At 38.8% G+C, this 26,581-nt stretch overlaps 2 protein-coding genes across 3 annotated transcripts; one reads left to right on the top strand and one right to left on the bottom strand.

Annotated features, from left to right (window-relative positions):
• Positions 1–3,067: 3,067 nt before the first annotated feature.
• On the bottom strand, positions 3,068–6,052 carry LOC141325662 (uncharacterized). The gene is made up of 2 exons (XM_073834427.1): positions 5,312–6,052; positions 3,068–4,125 (listed from the first exon to the last, which is right to left on the bottom strand). Exons 1-2 carry the CDS (start codon positions 5,397–5,399, stop codon positions 3,434–3,436), a joined length of 780 nt encoding a protein of 259 aa, XP_073690528.1. The 5' UTR covers positions 5,400–6,052; the 3' UTR covers positions 3,068–3,433.
• Positions 6,053–16,340: 10,288 nt separating this feature from the next.
• Positions 16,341–19,537, top strand: LOC141325649 (uncharacterized). 2 transcript variants are annotated; one of them, XM_073834413.1, is made up of 3 exons: positions 16,341–18,255; positions 18,898–18,958; positions 19,136–19,537. In XM_073834413.1, exons 1-2 carry the CDS (start codon positions 16,365–16,367, stop codon positions 18,927–18,929), a joined length of 1,923 nt encoding a protein of 640 aa, XP_073690514.1. In that variant the 5' UTR covers positions 16,341–16,364; the 3' UTR covers positions 18,930–18,958; positions 19,136–19,537. The 2 variants fall into 2 exon arrangements, 1 of the variants encoding a protein (XP_073690514.1); XR_012353799.1 differs by having other exon boundaries at positions 16,341–18,958.
• Positions 19,538–26,581: the final 7,044 nt, after the last annotated feature.

The raw sequence follows: 26,581 nt of genomic DNA, 5'->3' as shown, positions 1-26,581 counted from the left end.
CTTCCTGCTCTGCCAAGGCTTCCTGCTCTGCCTGCTCTGCCAAGGCTTCACGCTCTGCCTGCTCTGCCTGCTCCGCCATGGCTTCCTGCTCTGCCAAGGCTTCCTGCTCTGCCAAGGCTTCACGCTCTGCCTGCTCTGCCTGCTCCGCCATGGCTTCCTGCTCTGCCAAGGCTTCCTGCTCTGCCTGCTCTGCCAAGGCTTCACGCTCTGCCTGCTCTGCCAAGGCTTCCTGCTCTGCCAAGGCTTCCTGCACCGCCAAGGCTTCACGCTCTGCCTGCTCTGCCAAGGCTTCACGCTCTGCCTGCTCTGCCAAGGCTTCCTGCTCTGCCTGCTCTGCCAAGGCTTCACGCTCTGCCTGCTCTGCCTGCTCCGCCATGGCTTCCTGCTCTGCCAAGGCTTCCTGCTCTGCCAAGGCTTCACGCTCTGCCTGCTCTGCCTGCTCCGCCATGGCTTCCTGCTCTGCCAAGGCTTCCTGCTCTGCCTGCTCTGCCAAGGCTTCACGCTCTGCCTGCTCTGCCAAGGCTTCCTGCTCTGCCAAGGCTTCCTGCACCGCCAAGGCTTCACGCTCTGCCTGCTCTGCCAAGGCTTCACGCTCTGCCTGCTCTGCCAAGGCTTCCTGCTCTGCCTGCTCCGCCATGGCTTCCTGCTCTGCCTGCACCGCCAAGGCTTCACGCTCTGCCTGCTCCGCCAAGGCTTCCTGCTCTGCCAAGGCTTCCTGCTCTGCCTGCTCCGCCAAGGCTTCCTGCACCGCCAAGGCTTCACGCTCTGCCTGCACCGCCAAGGCTTCACCAAACAACACACAGCCAAGGTCCGGGGTGATTCATCTGACAAAGGAAGAGAGAATGCGGAGAGTATATGTAGGCTGAGGTCATGAGCAGCACCTGGTGTGGGACTGATTGGCAGCTGTGCTGACGAGCATGACGTACAACACTCACAAACACACAGATCACGAGACATGAGAACACAGCGGATGTGTGTACCGTGACATCCAACATTTGTATTGCTAAATCATTGGTAACGTCAGCACATCTGTAAAACAAGGCAAGCCACTAAAGGGACATGGCTAGCTTAATGCTAGCGCTAGCCTGTTACATTGCAATACATAGGATTTCACTTACCACATAAACAGAGAGATGATTGCGCTGATGATGGGGAATGATGGAGAAATAACTGCTCTGATGATGGCAAATGATTTACAGATCTTGAGAATCACAGACAAGCAGCTGAACTTCTGTGGTCAGAAGCACTCCCTCTGCATGATAACGTTACACAGAGCACATGCATCACAGTAATCAGTACTAAAATGTACGCGACTCAAAATGGCAGATTCAACAAACCGCATATTGAAAGCGGCGAGAGCTCCTAATTATATATATATTTGTATCCATGTGTGAGCTATTGAGACGAGCAGTTCTGTGAAAGAGCCAATCAGAGCAGAGCTCATTAATATTCATGAAACTTCCAAATAAGGCAATAACAGAGCATTTCATTCTAGGGACAAATTCTAGGGTTGTAAATGGACCTGTAAAACCATTTCTGGAGATATTTTGCCCTTTCATATGACATATACCTTCTATGTAGATATCAGAGAACAATTTAAAATATTCTCTCAATGCATCCTTTAAGAAGTGTGGAGGAGCCTCCTGTATTATGCTGTGCCTTTTTTTCTTCTTTTTTACTGTACACAATTACTGCATTACCTTGGTACATATCTTTTTTCTCTCTTTATGTCTATCACTTTATTTGCTTATTTTAAAAAAAGTGAAGTGTGGTGGAGCTACATGAAAGGATCTCTGGTTTTATGGTTGTTTAGTTTGGTGCAGTTCTGATCACTTTATCACTGTCTGATTCACTCTAACATCACAGAAACTTATTCTTTACAATCACATCACACAGTCTGTACAAACTAAAGCTTTATGGTTTGCCGCACCTAGTGATTGGAATACTTCACAAAATGAAATGAAGATGCGTAATGAAGTTTGGTGTCAATGTGTACTTTTAATTTTTATGATCTGTGACCTATTATAGGAAGAATCAAAATACAAATTTTATTGTAATACCGTTGCAACCTATGTGGGTACTCATCCTGGCCGAGGCGCTTAAAATCTTAAAAGAGATTTTAAATATTAGTATTCTCATCTAATTTTTTTAACTTAAGAACAATACAAAAATGTAAATGTGCATTATATAAATGAAATCGTCTTGACTACTTTAAGTAAAAACACCTAGGATCAGTATTGATTAATTAATGTGTTTATTGCCAATATATTTAATCTTATTCTTATCAAACAACCACACAATCACAGCCCAGAACAGTAGACAAAGTGCACTGTCAAGTGCAGACCATAGTGTTAATACACAGAAGTCATAACTTTGTTTTTGCTGAGTTTATTTCATTAATATTGAGTATCAATTGATGTCAAATAAAACCAACTAAACTTCCAGAGCAAGTTGTTGTGCCTTCTCTGAGCTATTTTCTCATGTTTTTTCTTTCAATATAAAAACCCCCCCCCCCAAAAAACCGAATAGACGAATGATACACGGATTAGTCTACCACAAATGTGTTCTATATTTGTTGCCTATTCTATCTACTTTTCTTTGTATTTATATAACTATTATTATTTATTATTGTAAAAAATAATAATAGCACTTACAAGCTATGGCTTTTTTGTTGGTTTGATTGATTCTGTTGTCATTTTTTTTTAAGTTGCTTTGGATAAACGTGTCCGCTAAATGACTAATTGTAAATATAAATGCTTCTAAGCAAAGGAGATGGTCAGATGAAGCCTCAAGATAATGTATAAAAAAGACGAATGATGCAAATAAAAGAAAGGGTCATGAAGGTGGACAATCAGATTTGGCTCACATTCAGCAGTGGTGTCAATAGAGTGCGGATCGGGCCGCATTTTTCTGTCCGAGCCCGGCCCGAGTCCGACAGAGCAGTAACCGAACCCGACCCGAGCCCGACAAGCATTAAGATATTTATGTCCGAGCCCGATCCCAGCCCGACACAGTTAAAATCTCTTTTTTACTCATACTAATGACACATGCACTTTTTTGTGTGGAAAGCCCGCTTTTATTAAGCCACTGTAAAAAAAGCGTTCGGAAATGTCAACAGATGAGAGCATCAGTGCACACTGGGCAAAAAGCGCCGTTATAACACGGGCGCACTATCGCGCTGAGGTGACCGAGCCCGACCCGAACCCGAGCATCCTTTCTAAATATCTGTCCGAACCCGGCCCGACCCGTCGGGTTCTGTCGGGTACCGTCGGGCTCGGCTCGGGTATCCATCCTCTAGGTGTCAACGTTAACTTAGATGTGCATATATGAATCAATAAAAAAAAAAAAAATGTCTTTTTCAAGTGTGAATCCTCATGTGGACGTTAAGGTTTTGTTTGTGAATGAAATTGTTTCCACACTGTTGGCATTAGAACTAGCTCTTTCCACTGTGAGTTCTCATATGGCGTTTAAGGTTGCTTTTATGTGCAAAACTTTGTCCACACTGTGAGCAAATAAAAGGCTTTTCTCCAGTGTGAATTCTCATGTGGACTTCAAGGTTTCCTTTTTGAGTAAAACCTTTTCCACACTGATTACAGATAAAATGTGTTTCTCCGGTGTGAATCCTCATGTGGACTTTAAGGTTTCGTTTTTGAATGAAATTCTTTCCACACTGTTGGCAGGTGAACAAATTCTCCCCACTGTGAATGCTCATGTGGCAATTGAGGTTGTTTTTCTGTGTAAAACTCTGTCCACATTGAGAGCAAGTGTAAGGCTTTTCTCCTGTGTGACTCCTTATGTGGACATCAAGGTTTCCTTTTTGAGTGAAACTTTTTCCACACTGTTTACAGAAAAATCGTCTCTCTCCAGTGTGAGTTCTCAAGTGGACTACAAGGGTTCCTTTTTGAGCGAAACTCTTTCCACACTGTTGGCAGGTGTAGGGCTTCTCTCCAGTGTGAACACTTATGTGGACCTTAAGATGTCGTTTTCGACTAAAACTCTTTCCACAGTGATGGCAGGTAAAAATCCTGTTAGATTTTATCTTCTTTTCTCTAATTTTTAAATGATCTTTCTCATTCTGCTCTTTCTCTTCCATATCCTTCAGCTCTTGACTCTCCTCAATCAGGTCTAGAAAAAACAAAACAAATGCAAAAGCAGTTTAATGGCACAAAGAAACTGACATCAAAACCAAGATAAGGCAGTCAACAAATTTATTGCTTAGTAATGACGTGAAAACATGCACGACAGCATACTTTGCACACAGTTTCGTTGTCGATGTTTTAAATCTGCCTTTGAAGTGTCCCGCTCTGTGCAGCACGCAGTGTCATGCGTCTAAACCAGTGATTCTCAACTCCAGTCCTCGAGGCCCACTGCTCTGCACATTTGGTATGTTTCTGAATCTTTCAGTTTAGTTCATGGATCTTTCTCCTAATGAACTGATGACCTGAATCAGGTGTGTTAAATGAGGGAGACATACAAAATGTGCAGAGGAGTGGGCCCCGAGGACTGGAGTTGAGAACCACTGCTCTAAACCACTGCTGGAACAGAAAAAAAAAAACTATCGGTATGGATTTTTGCCAATAAACAATAGTTTTGTCAGTGGACTATTGGTGCTGATTAATCAGCAAAACCAAAACATCGGTCGACTTCTACTTGTAACCCTTACTCAAGGGTTATTCTCTCTTGCACAAGGAGAGTACTTCTTAAGATAAACTTAGAATCACACTCATGAACTGTGTTTTTTATGGGACACCGTGAATATGAACTAAAATGTGCTTTTAATTAAAAAGGGCTTAAGTGTCCTAATGAATGAAAGATGGGCTCAAGTGTACTATAAGCGTTAACTAAATACACTTTTTTTTTTAAATACAGAGAAAGTATGTTAAAAGCACATTTTAGTTTATATTCATGGTGTCCCAATATAGCACAGCTGTGCTGCAAACAACATTAACAGCTTTAACTGGCAAATGACCATGGTATTAAGCGGGATGATGGACAGCTAACTTTGCATTAAATAATTCTAATGGACTTTGCGTTGGGTCGCCTCCATTAAAACAGTTTAAAGCACAGCTAGCTGTGCATTATTCCTTACTGAATGTATGACAATAACGAACAGAAGAAGTGTTTTCTCAGCTGTACTCGAAGACGGCATTAGTATTTGTCTGGACATGTGATCTCAACATGTCTGTACACATGAGGCTCCATGTCAAATAAAACTACTTAAATTAGGACACTCACGTGACATTCTTCAAAAATATACACTGAATATCGAGACTGACATTTTAATAACAATCAAATGAGAATGAAAACCAACCTGCATCTTCTTGTTTCAGACTGAACACTTCTGCAATCCTTATGTCTTCAATCTTCACGTCTTCACTCTCCTCTTTAACCAACGCCATCTCACGTGCATCTGAGTTGCCCAGGAGCTTTTTTTTCTGTGTAGTTTCGATACTGTAATGATTAAAATGAAAAAGAAAAGAAAAAAAGATCGAGTTCAGACTAAATCTCTGTGTGCTTCTCAATCAGTTCCCTAGTTCCGTAGTCAGTACACTGCTAATGGAGTCAGTCACAGTCATAGTTAATGGCCTGAAATACTGAACTACTAATTATACACATACAGACAAAGGTACAAAATTATCTGTAATTTAGTCATTAGATAAACTTAATTAACATTATTTGCAGTTGGTTTGTAAGAATTGTTTGTTGTTCTTGTTGCATGTACAGTTTTGAGCAGAATGTGCTTATTTGAGTGTTTAATCCGTGAAAGCAACTCTTTAAACTAACAAGCAATTTCAAAAAGCTCCCTTTTCTCACGACAAAAACAAATCCACAGACATCAAAACTATTAAAAAATAATTTGGAAATGTTCACATCTCATGCCAGAAGAAAAATATAAATGTATCGTTTTCACAAAACGTGCAACTGTAATTTATATTCAGATAAAAACGCTCTCATGTTTCTTTCACAGATTTAGTGAAATGAGATGCAGCTTATCTTTCATTCATTTGCTGATGTGCTTTGCTCTCACAAATAACGTGCATTAACGTCAGATTAGAACATTTTAGTATAACCGTGAACAACAATTAAAAGTTAGCGTTGACTTAAAAATGTGAATGGTTAAACCTTTCTTCAGCAGAATCACAACAGATGCACGAGTGTGGCGCAGCCTTATGACGTCACATCACCACGCCAAAATAAAAGTCCTTTTCAAAACAGATGTTAAAAGTGCTGGAACATTAACTTACAACAAAAGTAAACTATAAAGGAAATTATATATATATATATATATATATATATATATATATATATATATATATATATATTTTTTTTTTTTTTTTTTTTTTTTATGTGTGTGTGATTTATTTTTAAAGTCAAATTGTTGTACAACTAATAATAACTGATTACCTATTTATTGTTGTTTGTTTATTTTTGAATATCCTGTGGCCCACACAAACATTAAGTTTTATTTACTGCCTTTTAGACAGATTCTTAAATACTAGTTGCTAATCTTTCATTAGCAGTTATTTTCAGTGCACAACTAGACAACATACCTTTAAACGTGTTTTTAAAAAGAAATTAAACTCTGAATACATGCTCTTTTTTTGTTTGAGTGGTTTACTTTTGTTGCACGTCAATTTTCCAGCACTTCTGACTTTTGTGTTGACTTTTATTTTGGCGTCTTGGTGTGACGTCATAAGGCTGCGCTGCGCTCCTGTTGTGATTCTGTTGAAGAAAGGTTTGTGTTTGAGCTTTAAAAGTTTTGTAGTCAATGCTAACGATGTACAATAGCTTAATTATTGTTTAATGCTAGATTCTAATGCTTTATTAAATGTTAATGTGCACTTTTAAAAAAAAAAGAGAGTGAGAATCCTGTGAAAGAAACATTACAGTGTTTTCATCTGAAATAGATCACAGTTGCTCTTTCTCTGAAACAGAATTGTAAATTTTTTAATGTGTGTGTACTTGTATATTCTGGCATGAGATCTGAACAGCATATCTATTTTTTTATTAGTTTTGATCTGATTTTTTTTATTTTTATGGATTTGCTTTTGTTATTAGGACACTTCTATATCCATTAGTATCCAAAAGAAGTGTCTCAGTGCCCTGTTTTGCACATTTTCAAACAGCCCTAGCAAATGATACAAAAACCCAGCAACCTTTTTTTTGTGAAATATAAATATATAATGTATATATTAATTAATGCATTAGTTCATTTAAGGCCATTAGACTGACTTCATTAGCAGTGTGCTGACTACTGAACTAGGGAACTGATTGTAATGCACCCATTTCTATCGGTTCATTTTTTCTCATTTTAATCATTACACTAAACAGAAAAATCTCCTGGTGAAGCAACTCAGATGCACGTGACTCTATTATAGAGATGGCGTTCATTAAAGAGGAGAGTGAGGACACAAGGATTGACGACATAAGGATTGCAGAAGTGTTCAGTCTGAAACAAGAAGATGCAGGTTGGTTTTCATTCTCATTTGATTGTTATTAAAATGTCAGTCTCGATATTCAGTCTGTATTTTTGAAGAATGTCATGTGAGTGTCCTGATTTTATTTTATTTATTTTATTATGCAAGTCATCAGTGTCCACAGCTCATTGGTTCACTAGAGAAATTAAGTCTGGTTTTATTTGACATGCCAAAACAAAGTATTTTAATAATACTAATATTTTCATAAAACAAAGTACTTATTCGATACCACTAGCAGCATAAGTAAAAGTGGCATTAAAGAGAAGTGAACTCTCAGTGATATAATAACAGCAAATAAACAAAATACAACAAAGCCACAAATAAAGTAAGGCCTAACCTTAGTTTTTAGCCACGGAAATGTAAGAATTAAGTGTAAATGAACACTGCTTGGTGTTCACTGTGTAATTTAATAATAGATTAATCTTCCATGTCAAAGCAACCAAATTTCTAAAACGTCCCTAGCTCAAATGTTTGATTTTGCTAATGTTTTTTCTGAAGAAAGATACACCTGTATAATGATGAAAGCCAAAATATTAAATGTCCTGGATGAATATTTACTGAGTTATCCATTATTGTGCAGAGGGGGGTCAAAATGACTTCAGAAAGATGGCAGCATCATACGTTACTTTTTACACAGAAATTGGTAGTTATATTAGTCAAATTTGTTGACTTTAGCAGTCTTTGTTGCATTATGTGTCCACAGGGATCATTTAAAAATGGGGAAGCAGCTTTTCAAGTTTTTCTCCATGCCTGTAATTCAGGAAATATTAAAGATATCTAAATGCCCTTTTAGATATGGGGTCTTAACCAACTTTCCTTGTGGCAACTTCGTTTTTAAAGCCCTATGAGATTCGGTTCCAGAGATATTGTAATTTCAATGTGGCACCAAGAGTAAATCGTTAGAATTTACACATTTTCAGTGGTCAAAAACCAATTATTTTCTTTTAAAGAGGAATGTCTGAAAAACAAATAATGGTAAAACTAGAGATGTATCTCATTTCTTTCTGTCAAGACAAATGCATTGAATATACCAGTCTGAGTGCCATAAATATTCTTTTTCCAAAGTTTGGTGCCTATAACTCAAGAAGTATTAAAGATATCGCAGTATGGTTTTAGATTCTAGTTGTTAATAAACTTTTCTTTTGGAATCTTAATTTTCAAGGCCCGACATCATTCAGTCCCCGAGATATGGGGATCTCAATGAGGCTCCGTGTCCAATGTTACCCATTTTCAGTGGTTGAAAACCAAATGTTGGTCACTTTGTATTCAGCGGATGCTTATTTTATTTAAAGAACAATGTCTATATAAGAAATAATGTTGACATTAGAATTGTATGTTCTTTCGCTCTATAAAAATAATTGTATAGAACATACCTGTTTGAGTCTCATAAATTTGTGTGTTTGCAACTCAAGAAGTATTAATATAATTTTATATTCTGGTTCTTAAGCAACGTAGCTTCTCGAAACTTGATATTGTTTTATCTCAGAGATATTGAGATCTAAGTGCAGCTCTAAATTTAGTATCCAACCTATTTTCAATGGTCAAAAAACAAATATAGTTTTGTGTTTATCTATTCATTACTGTTTACACTGCAAGTATGCAAATAATAGTTACCCAGTGATGAAGACTGTACAGTGTGACACAACAGATTATGAATGACCAGGGTTCATTGTTCACACTTGAGGTAAATTATGAATGATGTGTAATGTAAAATAAGATTTTCCATGGTTCAAAATTACCCAGTGTTAATTTTTTCAAGTGTGAGAGACCTTAAATGTTTGAGGTATGACTGTGAGATGGCTATGCTTGACTATGCTTCATATTTTATAACAATAAAAAGGTAAAATACATTCTAATAAGTAATCCAGGTGAGGCAAATCTTTGTTTATTAATATGGATGCATTTATTTATTTTATTTTTTTTGTACAGTGTGCTCTGATGTGTGGAATTCATGCTGTTTCCACAAAAAGAGTGTGTATGTAAGTAACATTTAACACATTATTTTTCCAACTGTGGGATTTAAGAATCTGTTTAAAATATGCTGATTTTACGTTCTGACATAGCATCACATGAAATACTATGGTAAGGCACATTGTATTTAACATTTAAGATAACTATGATGACGTAAGATAAATGATTCTCTCAAACTGCAGTGCTCGCAATATTTCAAAATCTCTGGTAGCCCTTCAGGCAGGTACTCTTCAGATTTTGGTAGACCGAAAATAATTTAACTAGCCCAAATTAAAGAAGACTTTATATATATATATATATATATATATATATATATATATATATATATATATATATATAAATATAGAAAATCAGATAGGAGTCTAAGGCCCGGTTTTGTAGATGGGGCTTAGCCTAAACCAGGATTAGGCCATAGTTCAATTAGGACATTTCAGTTATTTTTATAACCGTGCCTTAGGAAAGAAACTATACTGTGCATCCGGAGACAAAACAAACCCTGGTGAAAAAAACGGCTAAAACCAGCCTAGGCTGGTTGGTTGGTTTTAGCTGGTCAACCAGCCTGGTTTTAGGTGGTCATAGCTGGAAGGCAGGCTGGTTTTAGAGGGGTTTTGGCCACTTTTCCAGCCTGGTCAGGCTGGTCTTAGCTGGTCAGGCTGGGAAACCACCAGCTAAAACTAGCCCTACCAGCCTGGCCAGGCTGGGAGACCAGCTAAAACCAGCTACTTCCAGCTTAAACCAGCTAAGACCAGCCAACCAGCCTAGGCTGGTATTAGCTGTTTTTTTCAGCAGGGAAGGCACTGATATATTTTAAGATCGGTCAGTCCAAGTTTCTTTCAGTTGAAACAGCTCAGATTTACATTTAATCTAGGACTAGGCTTAAGCCTTGCCTGTGAAACTGGGGGTAAATGTCAATCAAAAATGTTTTCAATACACAAATATAAACATATCAAGGAATGAATTTTATTTCACTATTTGGTGTATCTGCAGAATTTTTTAATATAAATTTAAGGCAATTTATGACCCTTTTTAAGATCCGCACAAGTAAAATGAACAGTATGAGTAGGACTGGACAGTGTACTGTAGGATATTAAGCCATAAAATGGCATGATTTATAATTCGGATACAGGTTCACACAAAAACAAAATCTCTTATACAATGGAATTTCAGCCTTTATACCATTAAAAGGGATAAATCGAGTATATCATTTATTATATTTATTTAAAACATACTGTCTAAATTGTTTAGATTTTTAGAAGGCACATTAACTTTTACATTTACAACTCTGTGTTTTCTGCATAAAAACAGGCCGTAAACAGCTGAAAAAATATGGAAATAAAAATTCATTCTCTGTCAAGAGAGGGCGCTTTAGGAGCACTGAAATATTACGGTTTCCATAGTAACAGCTGTACACAAATCAGCATTAACACAGTTTTATCAGACATGAAATGAAAATGCCAACAACACGTTTCTCAGGACAGTCGGTTCCCTTCAGATGCATTCATATAAAGACATCCGTGTGCATTTTGACTTTGAAACCTGCAGTGAGCATATTTCTTCAATGACATCATTGCCTTTTGAAGTTTAATTCAGCTCTATCGCGATTCTCGTCTTTCCGTCCTCAAATGTAAGACCTCCTAAATTATAATTAAGACTTTTCTTATACTATTTAACATATTTAAAACTTTTTATGGCCTTAAATTTGATACAACTAAATTAAGGAGTTTCTAAGGACCTGCAGGAGCCGTCTACTTTACGATAGCCCATCGGGCAGCCCAGTGACACATTTTGGTAGCCCGACTGGAAAACACAATAGCCCCGGGACGTCGGGCTAGCGATTTTGCGAGCCCTGAACTGTGTGTAGCAAGATGTTCTTGTTCTCTTATTGTAAGTCAAATGAGCCAGATGACTGAGATGTCACCTTTTGTTTGTAATGGCTCTTGGTGCCTCTGCCCAGTCTTTGAGTAGTTATGATGATTGGATTAGGATTGGTGAATTGGGGCAGGTTGCTACACCTGAATACTTAATTTGCATGCTTGTGTCCCATTCCTGAAAATCATCGCTATCACCCAATCTAAGATAGCCATAACGTAGGTTATGTAAAAAATAAAAGTTTTGGAAAGGGGCCTGAACTCAGCTTTCATATGGTGTCAAAACCTAAAAAAGGTAAAATTTCACCATGTGTTGGGTTTTCCTACATCACATCACATAATTGCCGTCTCTGACAAAATATGACACGTCTCCAGCTGATGTCTGCAAACTGTCAAATACGGTGCATCCCTCTGCTTTCAAGTTTATTCCACATACCATCAAATGTTTCATTAGGTTTGACGCGTTTTCCCCTTCACACGCAACAGCTGTAAAACGTTTGCTGCACGTCGCAGTCTCTGAATCATTTCTCGTGAAATATAGTCAAGTTTCAAGTCAAGTTTATTTGTATAGCGCTTTTCACGATACAAATCGTTGCAAAGCAGCTGTACAAAAATGTAGGCTACTACAATATATTTAGTAGCTTGTTAGTGGTGACCACTGTATGTCAAGTCAATGTACATATGGTATAAATGTATGTTAAAATTAGTAATGGTGTAATCAAACAGATGATGAACACTAATAGTAATGATTGTGTGTTGCAATCAAACTTGTAGAAAGATTGTGTAGTGCTGTATGTTATTTCAAGGCTGGCATCATCTGCGGTCCTCTGAGGGGTTGGCATCATCTCTTCTTCTGAATCCAGACTGAATCGTGTGTAAATCCTAGTTACCACAGGATGGAAATCCCGTGGCAGAAACAGAGAAACGAATAGAGAAATGATTAGTGTAGCTGCTGTTCCAACCAAGCAAAAATTTTGTGTTTAGTCCAAGCTGAAGAATGTTGATCTGTATGTGATCAGATGTAACTGAAGTACAACGTTATGAGATACATTATGTGAATGCTTGGCTAAAGAGATGAGTCTTTAATCTAGATTTAAACATAGAGTGTGTCTGAACCCCGAATGTTATCATGAAGGCTATTCCAGAGTTTGGGAGCCAAATGAGAAAAGGCTCTCCCTCCTTTAGTGGACTTTGCTATTCTAGGTACTACTAAAAGTCCAGAGTTTTGTGACCTTAGGGAGCGTGAAGGATTGTAGCGTGGTAGGAGACTAGTAAGGTATGCAGGAGCTAAACCATTAAGGGCCTTATATGTAAGAAGTAATATTTTGTAAGTGATACGGAACCTAACAGGTAGCCAGTGCAGAGACTGTAAAATTGGGGTAATATAGTCATATTTTCTTGACCTGGTAAGGACTCTAGCAGCTGCATTTTGGACTACCTGTAGCTTGTTTATTGAAGTTGCAGGACTGCCACCTAGTAGTGCATTACAATAGTCCAGTGTGGACGTCACGAATGCATGAACTAACTTTTCTGCATCAGAAACAGGTAACATGTTCCGTATATAGCCACACTTTAGAATGTTTAGTTTTTGGCATTTTAAGTTAGATGCATTTAGCTAGCTAAGCTAACAGCAAACCACCTGCTGCAGTCAGAGCAAGTGCTTCTCGGATGGTCTCATTTCCAGATGATTTTTGCTTTTAATTCGAAATGTGAAAATGGATAGTAACTACAAAGATGTCTTGGATTTCTATCATCAAAGCTTTCTGACGTTCGTGTGCGTGTTCTCATTCAGTAAATACATTTTCCGATCATTCTGACACCCCATGAATGCAGTATTTAAATTTAACTAGCGATCATGCATGTTGATGAATCAATGCTTCTACATCCGTGTCATAGCACCAGAAGACAAATATTTCAATCAACTGTTCAGGCATTTAAGTGGCACCGAAATGAGGCACCGAAATTTGTGTTCTGATTCGGTCCAGTACATACCGGTCACATGGGTACCGGTGCCGTATTGGCGCCAGGTTTCGGTACCCAGCCCTAATTAAAACCAGTACAAATCCTATTACAACCAGTAAAACCACTTTAAATTCTGTGATGGTTTCTATTGTTTGTTTTTTTGTTTTTTTGTTTTTTTTCCAGCAGGGCTAAAATGGCTGTTGCCCGCAGTCTGCCTAAGAACATAAACAGTTTAGAAACATGCTGCATTTATTTGCACACATTTGTTTTCCCATGCATCTTTTTTTTTTTTGTTTAGGAGGTTATCTCAACTACAAATTTTCCTTTGATTATATCCTTGTTTTCATTAACAAGTTGGACAAGAAGCTGTTCCTGAATCCAGTTTGGTTTTCTTTTACGTTTGCATGTCTTATTATCAGCCATGATTTTTCTACTCTGTTTATTAAAAGGTTGTTTATATGTATGTCCTCTAATTGTAAGATGCTGACAATTATCTGAACATATACTTGTTTAATTAGTGATACTTAGCCTGCATTTTAAAATCATATTTGTAAATGGCTAAGTTTTTTTTTACTTTTATTTGAATATGACAATACAATGTTTCTATGAATGTATCTCTGACAGAAACCCCTCCCCTATCAGCCAATCACTGTCCGCATAGTTAATAAGCATGCTGACATCATTCATAGTAACGAGGTCAACCCCGCCCCTTACTCTTAGCTTAAGACCACATTTACACATAGCCGGGTATTTAGAGAAACGAATATTTCCTCCATTCCGTTTTCAATAATAACATTGTGCACACAACATTGTTTTCAAAAAACTTTTCATTTATATCAACCCGCATAAATACGCCGTTTCACAAAGTCTACCCTCATCAGACAAATAGTACAGGGTGAGGGCAACTTTTTTCTCTACACTGACTGGTGACCGCATAACAGTAGTCTGACCAAATAGGGCGCTCACATGACGTTAAGCATTTTCTGGCGCATATTGTGATGTTTGAGAACCTAAAACCCAGTTTCTCCCAGTTTACATGGCAACACATAACCGGCGTTTTCAGAAATCTCCACTTTGGCCGGAGTTTTTAGAAATAATCGTTTTCTGTGATAAAAACGGGGTTTTCGTGTAAATGAGAGGCCAAACCGCAGGGAAATATCTGCATCTTCCCTTCATGTAAACAGTGCCTAAGACTTCTCTCTATTCCTTAGTAAATGTTTGTCTCAACAGCTTTGTGAATGGGTTTTAAGAGAAAACTCTTAGCTAAATACATTCACTGCTGTTTAGGAGAAAGTAAAAGAGAGTAAAAGATTAAACTAATAATGCTGCCTGCAATTTATTTATTTTTACAGGATTTACCTGAAAACAGTAAAGAAGAATTGATGTCAGGTGAAGAGTTTTTGCCTGAATCAGGATCTGACTTGAACTCAGGCATAGAAATTGATTTAGAAATCCCTGTCAGCAACATTACAGAGAGCTCTCTGGATTCATCCAGCCTAAATGGTACACCAGAAGATTCATTTATTCAGAATCTGTCCTCTTCGAATGACTCAAGCCCCAATAGTGTTACTGAAGCAATGGATACACCAAGTGATTCAGTCTCGTTTTCGCATGACATAACCACTGTATCCAAAGGTGGTCAAAATTTTTGTTTTGTTTGTGGAAAAGCACAAAACAAAATAGCTCGACATCTTAAAGTGCATGAAAATGAAGACGCCGAAATTGCACAAGCACTCAGTTTCCCAGCTCACTCCAGAAAAAGAAAGGAATTGCTTCAGGCATTGCGAAACAAAGGCAACTTCATGCACAACAACGATGTCCTGAAGAAAGGAACGGGTGTCCTGAAAGTAAAACGTTGTTCTGTAAAACAGGACTCCAACAAGTATGAGTACTGTCTTTATTGCCATGGGATGTTTGTTCGTGAGGAACTCTGGAGGCACATGAAAAGATGCTCAGCCAAAAGAGAACGTCACGAAAATGATCAATGCACAAAGAGAGTACTGGGTCTTGCTGCAGTGGCCAAGGCTGCATTTTCAGGTACCGTATCGGATGACGTCTTAAAACTCATCAGAAGTATGAGAGATGATGAAATTGTAAGTGTGGTTCAATGTGACCCAATTTTCACTTTAAAAAAAATGGATTTTAAATGCGTTTCTAAACTAAATTTCTGAAAAGTGCTCAAACCTGTACACAGTCCGCAACTAATAGTAAAAGATTAAACTAATAATGCTGCCTGCAATTTATTTTATACAGGATTTATCTGAAAGCAGTAAAGAAGAAATTATGTCAGGTGAAGAGTTTGTGCCTGAATCAGGATCTGACTTGAACTCAGACATAGAAATTGATTTAGAAATCCCTGTCAGCAACATTACAGAGAGCTCTCTGGATTCATCTAGCCTAAATGGTACACCAGAAGATTCATTTATTCAGAATCTGTCCTCTTCGAATGACTCAAGCCCCAATAGTGTTACTGAAGCAAGGGATACACCAAGTGATTCAGTCTCGTTTTCACATGACATAACCACTGTATCCAAAGGTGGTCAAAATTTTTGTTTTGTTTGTGGAAAAGCACAAAACAAAATAGCTCGACATTTTAAAGTGCATGAAAATGAAGACGCCGAAATTGCACAAGCACTCAGTTTCCCAGCTCACTCCAGAAAAAGAAAGGAATTGCTTCAGGCATTGCGAAACAAAGGCAACTTCATGCACAACAACGATGTCCTGAAGAAAGGAACGGGTGTCCTGAAAGTAAAACGTTGTTCTGTAAAACAGGACTCCAACAAGTATGAGTACTGTCTTTATTGCCGTGGCATGTTTGTTCGTGAGGAACTCTGGAGGCACATGAAAAGATGCTCAGCCAAAAGAGGAAGTATGAGAGATGATGAAATTGTAAGTGTGGTTCAACATGACCCAATTTTCACTTTAAAAAAAATGGATTTTAAATGCGTATCTAAACTAAATTTCTGAAAAGTACTCGAACCTGTACACAGTCCGTCGCTAATAGTGAAAGATTAAACTAATAATGCTGCCTGCAATTTTTTTTTTTTTTTTACAGGATTTACCTGAAAGCAGTAAGGAAGAAATTATGTCAGGTGAAGAGTTTGTGCCTGAATCAGGATCTGACTTGAACTCAGGCATAGAAATTGATTTAGAAATCCCTGTCAGCAACATTACAGAGAGCTCTCTGGATTCATCCAGCCTAAATGGTACACCAGAAGATTCATTTATTCAGAATCTGTCCTCTTCGAACGACTCAAGTCCCAATAGTGTTACTGAAGCAAGGGATACACCAAGTGATTCAGTCTCGTTTTCGCATGACATAACCACTGTATCCAAAGGTGGTCAAAATTTTTGTTTTGTTTGTGGAAAAGCACAAAACAAAATAGCTCGCCATTTTAAAGTGCATGAAAATGAAGACGCCGAAATTGCACAAGCACTCAGTTTCCCAGCTCACTCCAGAAAAAGAAAGGAATTGCTCCAGGCATTGCGAAACAAAGGCAACTTCATGCACAACAACGATGTCCTGAAGAAAGGAACGGGTGTCCTGAAAGTAAAACGTTTTTCTGTAAAACAGGACTCCAACAAGTATGAGTACTGTCTTTATTGCCATGGGATGTTTGTTCGTGAGGAACTCTGGAGGCACATGAAAACATGCTCAGCCAAAAGAGAACGTCACGAAAATGATCAATGCACAAAGAGAGTACTGGGTCTTGCTGCAGTGGCCAAGGCTGCATTTTCAGGTACCGTATCGGATGACGTCTTAAAACTCATCAGAAGAATGAGAGATGATGAAATTGTAAGTGTGGTTCAACATGACCCATGTCTTTTACAGTTTGCCCAATCTCTCTACAATAAACATGGACGTGACTTATCAAGGCATGGATATATACGCCAAAACATTTGTGACCTTGGCAGATTTTTGATAAGCATTCGAAAGAACACTTCCATTACCACCTTGGAGGATGCCATAAAGCCAGAGAATTTTATGGCTGCTGTTCAAGCTGCAAAAGAGCTAGCAGGATTTAGCAAGGATGAAAAGACATTTAGAGCACCAAGTTTAGCATTAAAGATCGGACGGCACTTACTGCAAGTCAGCTCCATCATCCGGGGCAATGCAATCATTGCTGGAAATAAGGAGCTCAGCGACTGTACAGAACAATTCCAAACACTGTACCGGGCAAAGTGGACAGAGTGTGTGTCTTGCACTGCAAGGATGTCTGCAAAAGAAAAGAAATACAAGAAGAAAGTGAATCTGCCGCTGACCAAAGACATGCAAAAGTTGATTAAACATCTTGAAAGTGCTTCGGATTCAGCCTACAAAAACCTAGAAAAATCTTCTACAATTCAGAACTATTCTGACCTTGCCAGAGTCACTCTCACTAGAGTCATTCTTTTCAATCGACGACAGCCTGGAGAAGTTTCCAAAATGCAGTTGAAACATTTTCTTGAAAGGGATGCCTCACCAGTTCTTCCTGAATTCGGACTGTCAAACTTTGAAAAACGACTATGTTCCTACTTAAGTAGGGTTGAATTCAAGGGGAAAAAAGACAGAAAAGTTGCTGTTTTGTTGACATCAGATCTTGTAAAAGCACTCCAGCTGCTTGTAGAAAAGAGAAAAGATTGCAAGGTCTTTGATGACAATGGATTCTTGTTTGCAGTACCAAAAAGTCTGTCATTTTTCAGAGGTCATGACTGTATTCGAAAGTTTGCACAGGAATCTGGAGCCAGGCATCCCGAATACCTGAGGTCAACTCAACTACAAAAACAAGTGGCGACAACATCACAGATACTAAATCTGAAAAATAATGAAATGGACCAGCTTGCTGATTTTTTGGGGCATGATATAAGAGTTCATCGAAAGTTTTATAGACTGCCAGCTGCAACCCTTCCAATCGCAAAAATTTCCACAATGCTTCTAGCATTAGAAAGAGGCAACATTACAGAACTTCAAGGACGATCTCTCGATGAAATCCAAGGTATTTACATTTTTATAATATTTAAAGGAGTAGTTCACTTCCAGAACAAATATTTACAGGTAATGTACTCACCCCGTTGTCATCCAAGATGTTGATGTCTTTCTTTAGTTGTAAAGGAATTATGTTTTATGAGGAAAACATTTCAGAAATTATCTCCATATAGTGGTCTTCAATGGTGTCTGTGTGTGTCCAAAATGCATTTCAAATGCAGCTTCAAATGACTCTAAACAATCCCAGCTGAGAAAGAAGGATCTGTCATTTCCTAAAAAAATTAACATTTATGTACTTTTTAACGTCAAATGTTCGTCTTGTCTATCTCTACCATGCACTGTGCACTCATGATGTCGAAAAATTCCCATCTTATTTTCTCCTCCAACTTCAAAATCGCCCTACACCGCTACAAAAGTACAGACCCATTGTTTACAAAGGGAACATGCAAAGAAGATCAAACTCCCTTTACAAAAAATTGGGGGAAAACAGCGATGTTGGAGAAGAAAATGAGTTGGGAGTTTTTAGACATACCCTAAAAAAAAAAAAAAAATCGCCCCATAGGAGTAACCAATGGGGGTAAGTTCACCCATTTTCCAAAATAAAATTCAGCCTCTGATTTTATATTTTATGGCATTTGTCTCCCTCATGTAGAATCTGCAGAAATGAACAACAGACTCGTGTGAAGATGAGCCTGAGCAAGATGACACTTCTGGTATGTAGTGAAAGTGAAAGTTTTAACCGTTTGAAATGACACTAAACAATTTTATTTGTTTATTTTTCAAAACCCATAATTGGCTAGATACAGATAGGAAGTCTATAATGACATTTTTCATATTCTCATATCATTTTTTTCGACATTTGATCTTGTTTTTGTTTGGTTCTTTTCAAGCGTGTATCAGGACAGGCTTTGTAAAAAGGCCTTGGACCAAACTGGAGGAGCAAGCAGTATTCAGGCACTTCAAAACCCATATACTGAAGGGCCATCTCGCCACACTGAAGGAATGTCACTCCAGCAAAAAAGCAGAGAGACGTATCTTGCATAGTCGAACGCCTCAGAACATCAGGGACTTTGTTCGAAACAGAGGAACATCTTTAAAGAGACAAAATGCATTGAAACACTTGTAAACTATATAAATAAATCAATAATATATTATATATAATAGCTAAATTCAAACACTTTAATTTAGCGCAGCTGTTCCTCAGCTTATGGAGAATCAAACAAGTACTAGATTTTTTTTAATTAAAAGGTTTGAAAGTATTTGACATTGGACAATATATAGTTTGTATATATTTATTAAATGTGTGTGTTAAAGTAATTGTTTTTTTTGTTTTGTTTTTTTAAAGAAAAAGACTAACCTTGAAATAAAGATTGTCTGATGTGTTTTTTCACGTCTTGAGTTGAATCTTGTACTTTATTGGTTGTATAGGTTTAGAAAAATCACAGCATGATACCAGGAAAAATGCTAAATATTTCACGTAAAGATGGCAAATTACTGATTTTTATTAAAATATAACTACAGGTCCTTTTCCAAAAATTAGCATATTGTGATAAAGTTCATTATTTTCTGTAATGTACTGATAAACATTAGACTTTCATATATTTTAGATTCATTACACACAACTGAAGTAGTTCAAGCCTTTTATTGTTTTAATATTGATGATTTTGGGCATACAGCTCATGAAAACCCAAAATCTCAAAAAATTAGCATATTTCATCTGACCAATAAAAGAAAACTGTTTTTAATACAAAAAAAGTCAGCCTTCAAATAATTATGTTCAGTTATGCACTCAATACTTGGTCGGGAATCCTTTTGCAGAAATGACTGCTTCAATGCGGCGTGGCATGGAGGCAATCAGCCTGTGGCACTGCTGAGGTGTTATGGAGGCCCAGGATGCTTCGATAGCGGCCTTAAGCTCATCCAGAGTGTTGGGTCTTGCGTCTCTCAACTTTCTCTTCACAATATTCCACAGATTCTCTATGGGGTTCAGGTCAGGAGAGTTGGCAGGCCAATTGAGCACAGTAATACCATGGTCAGTAAACCATTTACCAGTGGTTTTGGCACTGTGAGCAGGTGCCAGGTCGTGCTGAAAAATGAAATCTTCATCTCCATAAAGCTTTTCAGCAGATGGAAGCATGAAGTGTGAAGAACATGAAGAAATCTCCTGATAGCTAGCTGCATTGACCCTGCCCTTGATAAAACACAGTGGACCAACACCAGCAGCTGACATGGCACCCCAGACCATCACTGACTGTGGGTACTTGACACTGGACTTCAGGCATTTTGGCATTTCCCTCTCCCCAGTCTTCCTCCAGACTCTGGCACCTTGATTTCCGAATGACATGCAAAATTTGAGCAACAGTCCAGTGCTGCTTCTCTGTAGCCCAGGTCAGGCGCTTCTGCCGCTGTTTCTGGTTCAAAAGTGGCTTGACCTGGCGCCTGTACACGGTGGCTCTGGATGTTTCTACTCCAGACTCAGTCCACTGCTTCCGCAGGTCCCCCAAGGTCTGGAATCGGTCCTTCTCCACAATCTTCCTCAGGGTCCGGTCACCTCTTCTCGTTGTGCAGCGTTTTCTGCCACACTTTTTCCTTCCCACAGACTTCCCACTGAGGTGCCTTGATACAGCACTCTGGGAACAGCCTATTCGTTCAGAAATTTCTTTCTGTGTCTTACCCTCTTGCTTGAGGGTGTCAATGATGGCCTTCTGGACAGTAGTCAGGTCGGCAGTCTTACCCATGATTGCGGTTTTGAGTAATGAACCAGGCTGGGAGTTTTTAAAAGCCTCAGGAATCTTTTGCAGGTGTTTAGAGTTAATTAGTTGATTCAGATGATTAGGTTAATAGCTCGTTTAGAGAACCTTTTCATGATATGCTAATTTTTTGAGATAGGAATTTTGGGTTTTCATGAGCTGTATGCCCAAAATCATCAATATTAAAACAATAAAAGGCTTGAACTACTTCAGTTGTGTGTAATGAATCTAAAATATATGAAAGTCTAATGTTTATCAGTACATTACAGAAAATAATGAACTTTATCACAATATGCTAATTTTTGGAAAAGGACCTGTATATGTAACATGTTTTGTGTTTAGATCTACATATTCAGAAATAAGGCTAAATGTTCTAAAACTGTTTATTTACATCTTGATTTTTATATCAATATGTTTGGTGAATTAATCCAGAAACACATTTTATGCTAATTAAAAGTCTCTTCCCATTTTAACAACAATCATTTGGTAAAGCTTATCTAGAATATATTTTATTTGAATATGACTTTTGGAAAGTGTAAGACTGACTTATCTTTACTCAAACCATGAGCTAATGCTGTATTCAAGACATAACTAAAGAAGTGATGGAAAGCGTTTCCGTGATTTGTAACATGTTGTCACTGATGGATTTGCTGGTGTTTTTACTATCTGCATTTGTTGTAGTATGGTAAGCTCTCGGCCGCTGTATTTGGGTGTTTTAGAGGAGGCACAGTTTTGGAGAGTGCTCTGAAGGATGGCAGGTCTTGTGTTTTAAATGCTAACAGGTTAAAAAAATGTCTTTACAAAGGTGTCCCTAAAGATCACTTAAAGGAATCAAATATTGCCTAATAATAGTTTTTGTCATTGCTCAGAATGTGCTTTTATATTTTTGACCATGCTCCTACATTTTAAATTAGGAACACAAGTTATCATTACGTAGTTATTTTTATATATATATATATATATACACACACACACACACACACACACACACACACACACACAGACACAGACACACACATACATATATAAACATTTGAAGTGGATCAAAGTTGTCCTAAAACCAAAACAATACCCCGTGTTGTCTTAGAACAACTTTGATGAACTTCTTTGTCCCCACCACCCACATCAAAAGCAAAAGTTTCCCATGTGAATTGTAGCCATTTCGACCACTGGATGTATTACTCTCCATTATACATAAATTAATTTATCTTCTAGGTTCTACAGTAAAGTATTACTTTAGAAATCCATCCGTATTCTTTAAAACAAGTTGTGCACTCTATAGTATATCAATAATAAACCTGTTCGTATGAGCGGAGCAGCGGTGGAAGGCGCTTGCTGATGCCTCGAAGTCATGGCTGTCTGTAGTATCCTTAAGGTGCGTTCACACCGGACGCGACTTGCGCGGAAAAAACGCGCTATTCGCGCGTAGTTGACCGCTTGAACATTTGAGTTTACTCGCGCTATTCGCGCGGTAAAATTCGCGTCATTCGCGCGTGCAAACAACTTCACAACAGACGCGAATTCGCGTCATGGGAGGGGCTTCTGCTGCCTGGCCGCCAGTCTGTTCGTTGCAAAATGGCTGACATGGATTTCGTTGAGAGAGTAGCTGCGCTTTATTTGTTGTGGAAGGCTGAAAAACGTCGTAAAGTTGTTCGGCGTCGTTTCTGGGTTCATCAGATCCTTCAGAGGCGTACCCAGCTTGGTGAGTTTCACCGACTCCTCCAAGAGCTGCGCCTGGATGACGGCCGGTTTCAGCGGTACTTCCGATTGAGCCGGTCCCAGTTTGATGACCTGCTGTCCCGTGTCGGTGGGAGGATTTCCCTCCAAGACACCAACTACAGGCGCTCTATTCCACCTGCAGAGCGCCTGTCCATCTGCCTCCGGTAAGTGAATAACTTTTATACATATATATAGTCTACTGAACACGCAGTTAACAATACAGCACATAAATAAAATGACAACTTGTGTGTGTAATATTATTGAATATTATAATATTTAGTAATAGTCTGTTTTTGCAATGTAGCTTAGCTAACAGGGCAAATGGTAAATAAAGGTAAAATATTATCAAAGAATGATGTCACAAACATTATTATTATACATATTTATAATTAATAATTTTAATTATAAATATGAATAACTTTTATTCATATATAGTCTACTGAACACGCAGTTAACAATACAGCACTTCAATGAAATGACAACTAGTGTGTGTGTGTGTGTGTTTGTGTGTATATATATATATATATATATATATATATATATGTGTGTGTGTGTGTGTGTGTGAAATATTATTGAATATTATAATATTCAGAAATAGTCTGTTTTTGCAATGTAGCTTGGCTAAAAAACAGGGCAAATGGTAAATAAAGGTAAAATATTATCAAGGAATGATGTTACACACAGTAGTATTATACATATTTATAATTAATAATTTTAATTTTCTGTCTCTTATAAGATATCTTGCCACTGGAGACTCCTTCCGGACCATCGCCAGCAGCTTCCGTGTTGGTGTCTCCACAGTGTGCAAGATTGTCCCAGATGTGGTGACTGCAATCTGGGACTGCTTAGTGGAGGAGTTCATGGCTGTGCCGTCCGCTGATGAATGGAGGACCATCGCAGAGGGCTTTGAGGAGAGGTGGAACTTCCCGCTCTGCTGTGGAGCACTGGACGGCAAGCACGTCCTCATAAAGGCACCACTCAACACCGGATCCCAGTTCTTCAACTACAAGGGAACTTTTTCCTTAGTTCTCCTTGCTGTTGTGGACGCTGAATATTGCTTCCGGGTGATTGATGTTGGGGGATACGGGCGGACGAGTGATGGCGGGACTCTGGCCAACTCAGCCTTTGGTCAGGCACTCAGGGATGGTACCCTCCATTTGCCACCTGACCGTCCTCTTCCTGGTGCTGACCACAGAGGACCCCTGCCCTATGTCTTTGTGGCAGATGAGGCCTTTCCCCTCCGGAAAAACCTCATGAGGCCGTTTCCTGGACGCACACTTCCAAGAGAGAAACGGGTGTTTAATTATCGTCTCTCCAGAGCCCGGCTAGTGGTGGAGAACGCGTTCGGGATCCTGTCTTCACAGTGGAGGATGTATCGTCGCCTCATAGAAGTTCAGCCTGATGTTCTGGAGAGGTGTGTGAAGGCGACGTGTGTCCTCCACAACTTCATGAGGAGATCTGCGGAGGCACCTGCTGTGAGGGGAACGGCTCAAGGGTCAGAGGACTCGCTGCAATGTCTCGGTCGGGTTGCAGCCAATAATTCTGCACGAGAGGCCCTCCGAGTCAGGGAGAATTTCATGGCTCACTTTTCTGAGGAAGGAGCAGTCCCATGGCAACCGACCGAGTAATTGTTTTTGTATTTTGTTTATTATTGTTTTTGTTTATTATATCCTGTTGTTTTATGTCTTTTATGTTTATCTCTTGTAAATATGCATTACACGTTGTTTGCCCTGAAGATAGCCTTTTGTTGCTGACATGGCAATAAATAATACCATACCATACCCTTTATTGTAAATATTCTTTTTTTTTTATGTAATCTGTCTCATTGTTGCATTTCCATGAACATTACACAAAACACTGGTCCAATCACAAATAAATAATTTTTGACTATACTACTCTGAGTGGATTTGCAACCGGATATAATTAGAATGAATATACAAATGTTTGCCATGTAACGATATAATTTCTGATTTATTATGTTTGATTTACTATGTTGTGCACAAAGTAAAACATCAAAACCTTTGGCCATTATATAAAAAAATTCTTTATATATAAAAAGAAATTACATTACAATACAATTATATAAAATATTTACACAATAAAACTATATACACTAAGCATTTAACATTATTTACATTCAGGAATAAAAAAGATCTTGCTTGGAAGGGGGAAGAGTGAGGGATTAGATAAAGGAGAGGAGAAGGCTACAGGAGAGAACATCTCCTTCGTTCCCTGCAGAGATTGCTGCCTCTTTTCTAAAACTAGTTTGCAGGTTCCAAATGTTCCAAATTAAGCACAACTGTGCTGCTTTCATAAATTAATTTATAAATTTGAAATTTGACGAATTCTTTCGTCTGAGGTGGCATTCTCTGCAGGGAAGGAACCAGGCTCAAGAGGAAGAGCTCATCCTCGGAGCGTGGAGGCGGCGGCGGAGCAACGGGACGGCTCCTGAGAGCTTCCAGGAGCTGCTGCTCCACCTCTGATGGCTCCTCTCTGGGCCTTCGCCGAGCCCTTCTTCTTGGTGTCACTGAAATGATAACACATTTTGTACAATGAGAATGCAGACAAGGATTAAACTCATCCATAAACCTTCAGTGTTGCATGAGGCTATTAGTTATTAATATAACATGCATGTACACATGGTCATTATTGCCTGTACACACCTGTGGGTACAGCAGCAGGTGTGGAAAGGCTGGCAGAGGCAGCAGGTTCAGGCAGAGGGGACCCAGGCTCACTGCTTTCCAAAGTCATCTCTGTCATGAAAATAGTAAATATTAATACCACATTAAAAACATTGCACATTACACCAATCAAAGATAAATTATTTTAAACTTTTCATTGCCAAAAAAAAAAAAAAAAAAAAAAAAAAAAAACTTATATGCCCTCTTGTATTGCTGCACTTGTCAACAAACCTCCTGTCCCTGCTGCTGCCTCTGTCTCGCCCTCTGCGGCCTGACTATCCTCATCCCCCCTCTCCATATTCCCGCTTGTTTCACGGGGAGAAACGAAGGGGTCGAGGAAAGACAGGACCGCAGAGTACCGCCACTTTTTTCCTGACCCTGCTGCTGACCCACTCCTCTTCTCCATCTCCTTTCTCCTCTCCTTTAAATAAGTGTCCCTCAAACACTTCCACTTTTTCCTGCATACTTCCTCTGAATAAACACATTGACTAGTGAGCTGGAAATTAGTTGAAAATACGGCGATATGCCGGCTTTAGCTAACCTGTAGTCTCAATATGCATAATGAGTAAAGAACTTTTTTATAACTTACCAGTTTCTCCGACCTCTTCACTCACTTTCTTCCAAGCAAGATCCTTTTTATTCCTGTTTCTATAAAAATACGAGGTTGTGTCGTACAATTCCGGGTGTCCGCACACAGCAACAATAATCTTCTCCTCCATCTTTGTTAAAAAATTTAGCCTCCGCTCACTGATCACGTCACCACTACAGCGAGCTCCTGATTGGTTACCGCGGCGCGGAATTCCGCCGAAGTTCAGATTTCTGAACTCGCGCGAATGGCGCGGCAATCGCTTGAAACGCTCAATGCGCGCCGCGCCATTCGCGCTATTCGCGCGTTTCGCGCCGCAGGATGGCTATTCGCGTCTTTGCATTGACTTAACATGTAAATCACTCGCGCTTGCCGCTTCATTCGCGTCTGGTGTGAACGCACCTTTAGGCTTTCAAGGAGTTCACTGTTTTTCTCTGGGTTATCTTGACCGATTCTTTGGACATTGTTAAGCAATGAGTCAATCACACTCAAATGATAAGAATTACAGTTTCCACGATGAAAATTGCGTTTGATTGATAAAACTTTTCTTCTCACTGCATTGACTACGGCTAGTGCTTCCATTTCGTAAATGGGTATTCA

This window comes from Garra rufa, chromosome 2 (genome assembly GCF_049309525.1).
Source record: "Garra rufa chromosome 2, GarRuf1.0, whole genome shotgun sequence".
Taxonomy (NCBI): Eukaryota; Metazoa; Chordata; class Actinopteri; order Cypriniformes; family Cyprinidae; genus Garra; species Garra rufa.
This window is presented reverse-complemented; position numbering and strand designations above follow the sequence as displayed.

What these genes read in the sequence shown, in the direction of transcription:
- LOC141325662 (XM_073834427.1), bottom strand. Translation starts at nt 5,399, where the DNA reads ATGGCGTTGGTTAAAGAGGAGAGTGAAGACGTGAAGATTGAAGACATA. An exon ending in TCTGAAACAAGAAGATGCAG is followed by an intron (nt 4,126 to 5,311) that starts GTTGGTTTTCAT and finishes TGTTTTTTCTAG; the next exon opens with ACCTGATTGAGGAGAGTCAA.
- LOC141325649 (XM_073834413.1), top strand. Translation starts at nt 16,365, where the DNA reads ATGTCAGGTGAAGAGTTTGTGCCTGAATCAGGATCTGACTTGAACTCA. An exon ending in ATCTCTCGATGAAATCCAAG is followed by an intron (nt 18,256 to 18,897) that starts GTATTTACATTT and finishes TCCCTCATGTAG; the next exon opens with AATCTGCAGAAATGAACAAC.